At 41.5% G+C, this 9,089-nt stretch overlaps 1 protein-coding gene across 1 annotated transcript; it reads right to left on the bottom strand.

The window, feature by feature from the left end:
- Positions 1-5,272: 5,272 nt before the first annotated feature.
- LOC139536876 (homeobox protein Nkx-6.1-like) lies at positions 5,273-8,704 on the bottom strand. The gene is made up of 3 exons (XM_071337579.1): positions 7,643-8,704; positions 7,099-7,271; positions 5,273-6,334 (listed from the first exon to the last, which is right to left on the bottom strand). The coding sequence occupies exons 1-3, from the start codon at positions 8,187-8,189 to the stop codon at positions 6,089-6,091; spliced, it is 966 nt and encodes a 321-aa protein (XP_071193680.1). The 5' UTR covers positions 8,190-8,704; the 3' UTR covers positions 5,273-6,088.
- Positions 8,705-9,089: the final 385 nt, after the last annotated feature.

Here is a 9,089-nt window from a genome sequence, read left to right as displayed (position 1 = left end):
CTCACCTGGGGTGACGCCAGAGCGCCCTGCCTGCTGCCTCGATTCCCAGAGGAACCAACCTGGCACCGACCGGCAGTGTGACCTCTGCGGCCACAGATGGTGCACGAGCGGGGACCCCCTCCGGTCTCCCTGCGCACCGCCCCTCCCAGCTCCATGGGTATTGGAGGGGGGGTGCGGGAGGATGGAACCACCAAACCCCGATCTGAACGTCCGCGAGTAGCCAGCAGGTTGTCCAGCCGGATGGACAGGTCCACCAGCTGGTCAAATGTGAGGGTGGTGTCTCTGCAGGCCAGCTCCCGACGGACGTCCTCGCGCAGACTGCAACGATAATGGTCGATCAGGGCCCTGTTGTTCCATCCCGCGCCGGCAGCCAGGGTCCTAAACTCCAGGGCGAACTCCTGGGCGCTCCTCGTCTCCTGCCTCAGATGGTAGAGGCGCTCACCCGCCGCTCTACCCTCGGGTTGGTGGTTGAAGACTGCCCGGAAACGGCGGGTGAACTCCTCAAACTGGTCCAACGCCGCATCTCCCTCTCTCCACTCGGCGTTGGCCCACTCCAGGGCTCTCCCGGTGAGGCACGAGACGAGGGCGGACACCCTCTCACGGTCCGATGGAGCCGGGTGGACGGTGGCCAGATAAAGATTTAATTGTAACAAGAACCCCTGGCAGTTCGCAGCCCTCCCGTCGTACTCCTGGGGCGAGGAGAGACGGATCCCACTGGGTTCAGCCGGGAAAGGGACGCTCAAGAGAGACCCCGGTTGTGCTGGTGGAGGCGATGGAAGAACTCCCTGTCTCTCCCAGCGGTACATTGTCTGGACAACGTGATCCATGGCGACGCCAAGATGGTGAAGCATAACTGCATGCTCCTGAACGTGCTCCTCCAACTCAATGACCGGGGTACCTTTTCCTGCTGACTCCATAGTTGTGGTCGGAGATTCTGTAATAGGTCCATGTTGGTGGCGGGGAAGTTAGGCGCAGGAGAACGAACTTGGTATAAACGGAGTCGTTTAATAAGTGCTGACCAAACTCCAAAAACCAAAATATATAAAAATAACAAAGTGGGTACAAAACCCGTCGCACACCAACACATACCATCAATCACATACAATAAAACAATCTCTGACAAGGACATGAGGGGAAACAGAGGGTTAAATACACAACATGTAATTGATGGGATTGGAACCAGGTGTGAAGGAAGACAAGACAAAACCAATGGAAAATGAAAAATGGATCAGTGATGGCTAGAAGGTCGGTGACGTCGACCGCCGATCACCGCCCGAACAAGGAGAGGGACCGACTTCGGCGGAAGTCATGACAGGTGGCAACCTTGAAGAATCTCATTATCATCATACAATGTAGAAAATTGCAAAAATAAAGAAAAACCCTTGAATGAGTAGGTGTGTCCAAACTTTTGACTTGCATATATATATAAATATATATATATATATACATTACAAGTCAAAAGTTTGGACACACCTACTCATTCAAGGGTTTTTCTTAATTTTCCTATTTTCTACATATATATATATAAACTTTTGACTTGTACTGTATATATATATATATATAGATATAGATATATATGTATAAACTCAGCAAAAAAAAGAAACGTCCCTTTTTCAGGGCCCAGTCTTTCAAAGATAATTCGTAATTCAAAAGGCACTCGCACATCTGAGCAAACCTTTTGCAGGTGCATGGCAACAGAGATAATAATAAATCATTTGTAAAAATCCAAATAACTTCACAGATCATTGTAAAGGGTTTAAATACTGTTTCCCATGCTTGTTCAATGAACCATATACAAATCATGAACATGCACCTGTGAAACGGTCGTTAAGACACTAACAGCTTACAGACGGTAGGCAATTATGGTCACAGTTATGAAAACTTAGGACACTAAAGAGGCCTTTCTACTGACTGAAAAACACCAAAAGAAAGATGCCCAGGGTCCCTGCTCATCTGCATGAATGTACCTTAGGCATGCTGCAAGGAGGCATGAGGACTGCAGATGTGGCCAGGGCAATAAATTGCAATGGCCGTACTGTGAGTCGCCTAGACAGCTCTATAGGGAGACAGGAAGGACAGCTGATCATCCTCGCAGTGGCAGACCACGTGTAACAACACCTGCACAGGATCAGTACATCCAAACTTCACACCTGCAGGACAGGTACAGGATGGCAACAACAACTGCCCGAGTTACACCAGGAACGCACAATCCCTCCATCAGTGCTCAGACTGTACGCAATAGGCTGGGAGAGGCTGGACTGAGGGCTTGTAGGGCTGTTGTAAGGCAGGTCCTCACCAGACACAACCGGCAACAACGTTGCCTATGGGCACAAACCCACCGTCGCTGGACCAGACAGGACTGGTAAAAAGTGCTCTTCACTGACGAGGTGCTGTTTTGTCTCACCAGGGGTGATGGTCGGATTTGTGTTTATCGTCGAAGGAATGAGCATTACACCGAGGCCTGTACTCTGGAGCGGGATTGATTTGGAGGTGGAGGGTCCGTCATGGTCTGGGGCGGTGTGTCACAGCATCATCGGACTGAGTTTGTTGTCATTGCAGTCAATCTCAACACTGTGCGTTACAGGGAAGACATCCTCCTCCTTCATGTGGTACCCTTCCTGCAGGCTCAGCCTGACATGACCCTCCAGCATGACAATGCCACCAGCCATACTGCTCGTTCTGTACGGGATTTCCTGCAAGACAGGAATGTCAGTGTTCTGCCATGGCCAGCGAAGAGCCCGGATCTCAATCCCATTGAGCACGTCTGGGACCTGTTGGATTGGAGGGTGAGGGCTAGGGCCATTCCCCCAGAAATGTCCAGGAACTTGCAGGTGCCTTGGTGGAAGACTGGTAAATCTGGTGCAGTCCATGAGGAGGAGATATACTGCAGTACTTAATGCAGCTGGGGGCCACACCAGATACTGACTGTTACTTTTGATTTTGACCCCCCCCCCCTTTGTTCAGGGACACATTATTCCATTTCTGTTAGTCACATGTCTGTGGAACTTGTTCAGTTTATGTCTCAGTTGTTGAATCTTGTTATGGTCATACAAATATTGACACATGTTAAGTTTGCTGAAAAAAAACACAGTTGACAGTGAGAGGATGTTTCTTTTTTTGCTGAGTTTATATATACACCATTATACAAAACATTAAGAACTCCTGCTCTTTCCATGACAAACTGACCAGGTGAATCCAGTTGAAAGCTATGATGCCTTATTGATGTCACCTGTTAAATCCACTTATATTTAAAATCACATTTTAATAAGAGAAATTGTCGAAATAGGCGGGGTTTATGACTTGTAGCTGTGGTAACCAGTGACGACTCTTGAACGGCCCCGATGTTTCACGTATTCATGGTGTTGTCATTTGACAGTGACATCATTTCAGTGAAAATATAAAGTCATGTTTACCTGTGCAGTTTTTATTTGACTATTCCTCCAACACGACCGGACATATGTAAAAGTAGGCCTATAATACTTGGAGAGGCGCATGCGTGAAACTGAAACATGAAGGTTGGAACTATTGCATTCCTGTTATGCCCTAGTGCTGTTAATAAATGGCATCAAATATACACAGGAATTCAATTCTAAAATATGTTCTTAAATATGCCACAATAATATTTCTCGTTTGAGACATACAAATCATAATTGTCGGCTTTTGTAGCCTACTTGTATCAATCAACATCGTGTTAAAAATGTGGTGGCAGTGTATTTTGGCTTACTAAGTTGTCACTCTGTCCACGTTCTCTTGAAGATGTAGCACAACTGCAGGATTTCAATACATGTATTTTGATCTGACATTTTGCCTCAAGTAGCCTATTAGGAATATATATATGAACCTTTATTTAACTAGGAAAGTCAATGAAGGCCTACCCGGAATAAATTGATGATACAAATAGCAGACTCTACTGGTGCGCATAGGCCTACCTTTCAAGTCTACAAGCCTTTTACTGCGTGACTGCCCTCAGTAGTGTACTGTATCATCTATAAGATACAGGTCCTTCTGTCTGGTAGCAAGTACTTAGTAGAGGCTTACGTCGGAGCAACTAACAATTTCTGCATTCGAAATCATATCTATCTGAGAAATTGTTGTATTCTTTCAGTTTTATGAACTGACTTTTTTTCTCTCTCAAAATTGTCATTGTATAGATGAAGGCCTGCTATTAGGCCTACTATATTGCAAATGTACAATACAACTGCAGATTAGATTTAGAAATGAGCATTTGTCTCTAGACTTATCATAAAGACCACATTTTGATGACACTATTCACAGACTCCGCTCACTTAAGTCTTAAATCCAGTATTTACCAACAGTGAGTCAGTCTCCTATGCCTGGCGAAAGCCGCATCTTCGATCCACATCTGATCAATTAAATATTTACTTGAACTGTTTGTACATCGGTTGAGGGATTTCCAATTAAAAAAAAAAAACATGCTGATGTAATCACGCGAATCTGTAGACGCACAGACAATGCAGAATGAATTTTCTAGATTCCGCGCCAGATAAATTAATTATGAACTTTTCAGGCCATGTTTTAACTGTGACTGTTGAAACACATTCTGCCCATCGTATATATCTTCACCCCATCACACAAAGAACAATTTCAGACAGATACACAATTTTAATTCATTATTATGGACGATATGCGATGCTGTAAATGCAAGTCAATAGGCTACTAGTCAGACCCTCTGTGGTCAAGGCTTACTTATTCGATATTCAAAATTATATTTTGTGATTCAGTAATCTAGGGAGAGGGCAGAATATTTTTTGATAAAAGCAGTGGAGAGTGAATGCTATTATAGTTTTATTATAAATATTAATAATTATAAATAAAAATAATCAGTATTGTTATTGTTGTTATTATAGCTTGGTTATAGGCAACAATAGATGTTCCTATATCATCGCATGTCTTGGAAGGAATAGTAGCATAATGTAATCATCATCAATAATAATCATAATTATCATAATCATCATACATACATATGAAATGTTTGCATAAACAAATAGAAAACCACTTTACGTCGCCCTGCTAAGAAAGATAACCCCTAAATTAAGATGAATAGTAACCATCATATCTCCAAATATAATATATTTACATATTAATATTATACATTCAGGTGTCTTTCGTTAGCGTGCACAAATATAAATTGATAGGTAGATAAAATAAAACGAAATTAAATCGAATACTTGAGCTTCCTCCTATGCTTCTCCCTTTATGTCCTCCATCAGGTGATTACTGCCAAGAACGCAATTTAATTGTTTTATGTATATCCAGAGTAAAGCAACGTTTATTTATTTTTTTAAAGTGCATTACATATGAACCCGTGATACACATTTTTGCAGGATTCAGTCACTGTTACAAACTTAAAACATTATATAAATTAAGTAAAGTGTGAGGGGAAACCATTTTACCATTAGAGAAACACACAATGTGCATTTATTTTACAAATGTACTTCAATTGCGTCACAACCGGTGTTCTTTACACTTAAAATATGTGGCTAATTTCATTTCCATTTATTTTGTAAATATATATAAAAAAAGATTCTTATAGTCCACAGACCCAATGGGGTTGCCTGTTAAGCTTGTTCGGATATTTTTGGGGAGGCCCTAATGGTTGAAAATTGGGCCCTACAAACAGGTGGATCTTATTACTTCACTATGAAATGCAATGTATATGTCAAGTTTCAAAAACAAAACTAAACATGAAAATATAGGCTATGCTTTTTGCAATTGACAAAGCTGTAACGATGTCAGACGTCAGAACAACTAAGAGGAAGAGACTGAGCAGTGCTTTCTATACAAAAAAAAGTTTTTTACACATAAATATTCACAGTAATATAATTTCTATTGAATAGAACTCACGTTTCTATTTACATGTAAGTATCATCTTCGTAATGTTCAAACTTCTATAAATTGTGTCCATGTTTTGGCCACTGTTCCAGACTACACAATTGCGTCTATTCCTTTGATCCTCCGTCCTCGTGCAAACTTATTCATTTAAAATTTTGGACGAAAAAAAGGGACACAACCTGCACCAGTTCCACGATTAAATGTTTCATCAAAAGTATTTTTTCCCCGTGTCTGTCTACGAACTGTCGTTTTCTGATGTATTAATAAGGAGTGAGGAGTTTGGTTTGTGTTTTTTCAGTAATTGTGTTATTTTCTCGTCGTCTGAGTTAGGGTCCAACGGCTTGTTATAATCATCATCGTCGTCTTCATTCTCCGAGGCCCCGTTCAGCCTCTCCGTCTCCGAATCCTGCTTCTTCTTTGCCGAAGCCATCTCAGCCGCGTGGCGTTTTCTCCATTTCGTTCTTCGGTTTTGAAACCACACCTAAAAGGTTAATATTCTTTGATTACATGAAATCAACAAATAATATGATTACCCATGACTCTATTGCAAATATATTGATTAACAACCAGACATTTACAAATAATTTATGTAGCCTTGGCCTGCCAAAGTAAAAGGGCATACGTCTAAGTCACGCGAAGTCAACAGATAATAATAGGTTATATGTCATTCTAATAATGCATTCAGAAAATGGGACTCAATATTTTTCTAAAGAGAAAACATAGGTTTAATTTGCCTCCTTCCATGTTGTTTGCAAACATGCACATTTTCTATATACTGCTGTGCAAAACGTTGCTACCATTATTTCCACATTTCCATGACATAAATTAACAAATTGTTTGGTTAAATGATAGTATTATATATTATTAATTTATTAGTTATACATACTAATATTTTAGAAATATTTATAGTTGTGAATATGACAACAATTATTTGGGAATTATCTTTAAAGATGTATTATTAAATGCAATACAGTCATTTTAATTTAGATTAGTTTGACCACTGTTATTCGACTTTAAGTGTAGGCGATGTCTATCTATTTATGAATATTGAAACGAAAGAAACATTACCGTCTAAAATGCATGAGGCACTTTAATGGAAAGCGTGAGACAAATTCTAATTGAGTAGAAGAGGCTATGCAAGAGGCCTTTGTGCTCCTCCTTAGTGACAGGTTAACTAGGCTACTTATTAAACAATATTATACATCTTATTGGACTTTATAAAGACTATTTCAGAATATGTCTTACCTTTACTTGGCTCTCTGTCATTCCCAGCGAGTAGGCCAGTCGTGCTCGCTCCGGTCCAGCCAGATATTTCGTTTGTTCAAAAGTCTTTTCTAGGGCAAATATTTGCTGTCCAGAGAAGGTGGGACGTGTGTGCTTTCTTTTTCCATCTTTGTCAAGCAGTATAGAATTTTGATCTGAAAATATAAAACATAAAGCTTCTAATTCATTAAAGGAAATGTCGCCTATTGTTATGCATTGATATAATGTGCCAATATTAGGCTATATTAACATGTATTTGATGTTGGGATGGGCCTACTGTTAGGCTATTCTCATTATAATATCACAATCAACTTAATTTGAGCTGTTATAAAATAAGCCTTTGTTAGTCAATTTTAATTCACATTGCAGCTAAACATTCAAGTCAGATCTGCTTCAGTTTTTAGGATGAAATATCATAGGCTACTGGGGAATAATTAATAACCCCTCCAGCTATAGGCCTACATCATGCATCAAAATACGATAAATTGAAGTTCAGATAGCTCAAAAACGTGGACTAGTTACTTACGCGGTGAACATGCGAATCTGGCGTCTCTCCAATGTGGGCTTTGCATGACTCCTGGCCAGAATATCGGGGTCCTGCCTGGAAGGTCTGTCAAGGGCTTGGGGTAGCGAGCCACTGCCACAGCACTGGGACTGAAGTAGAGTCCAGGTGGTGGCGGGGGGCTCAAGCTACTGAAGCGGGGCAGTCCGGACAAGATTCCGGCAGAAGAGGACGCAGCAACGGCAGCAGCAGCTCCTGGGGCAAGGACCGAAGGACGACTGAGGATGTCGTTTATTCCATGAGGTGTGCCTAGCGCAATGCATTGATGGAGCGATCCGAGAGATGACATTCCGGAGGATGTTTTGATCCCCGGTGAGGACATCTGGATGCCACCGGGGTTTGGAGAGGTGGCAGTAGGTGAGGTAGAAGAGGCCGGACCGGTGGAAGATAATGGGTAGGCTGGGTAGAGTGGGGTCTTCATCTCCGTCATGCTATGCAGAGCCGCTAAAGGTGCGGTGCTTAGCAGGAATGCGCTCTGTCGGGACCCGTCCATCTGCCCCACTGCTAACATAACCGAGACTAGGTAAATGTGATGGTTTTGTAAAAAAAAATATCCTCAATGTTCACGCTCTCAAGACGCCTAATAATGCAAAGTTTTGCTCAAATCGACCAACAGACGAAACAATATACGTTTCCTTTGGGGTAGGCCTATATTAGCCCAAATCTTCCAAATGTGCACGCCTGAAAAATGGTTTATCTAAAATGAAAATGTCCTGTTTTAAAACTAAACCATGGCAAAATGAAATCCCAGATTAATTTCGCAGAGATTCAAAAGTCATTATTACAGGGATAACACCGCTTCTTCAACCTTGTAAATCTTAGGAATGAAGTTGTTCAAATAGGATGGATTTCCGAAGTTGTCCTCACTGATTTGGGCAGACTGCTTTAGAGAAATTGATATTATTGAATGTTTGAAATCTATTGTTAAAAAGCTACCCTTTCTTTCCGATGCATAAGACGATCTTTAAGATAATAAAACATTATCATCACTTTCGCGAGTCTTTTGCCGCAAAAGTAAAAACTTTGAGAGTAAACAGAAAGTAGATGAGGTGTTTATGTTGCGATTGGGTAATCCGACGGTGACGTACGCAGTGTGTCAAGTGCAAGAGCCAACAGGATTTAGGAGTGTGTCCTCATTGGCTGGCCATCATAGCTTTGATTTGCACGTTCAAACAGTTGCAATCCGAACCGCTAATAAACACAAAAGGAACCGAATCAATCGAGTCAATTCTACATCTATTTTTTAGATAAAGGGACATCTGCATGTGCTCATTTTATTTTAATTTAACATTTATTAAACTAGGGAACAAATTCTTATTTACAACTACGGCCTACCAAAAGGCAAAAGGGCCTTCTGCCGGGATGGAGCTAGGAATAAAAATATAGGACAAAATACACATCACGGCAAGAG

The sequence above is a fragment of the Salvelinus alpinus genome, chromosome 1, assembly GCF_045679555.1.
Source record: "Salvelinus alpinus chromosome 1, SLU_Salpinus.1, whole genome shotgun sequence".
In the NCBI taxonomy this organism is placed as follows: domain Eukaryota; kingdom Metazoa; phylum Chordata; class Actinopteri; order Salmoniformes; family Salmonidae; genus Salvelinus; species Salvelinus alpinus.
This window is presented reverse-complemented; position numbering and strand designations above follow the sequence as displayed.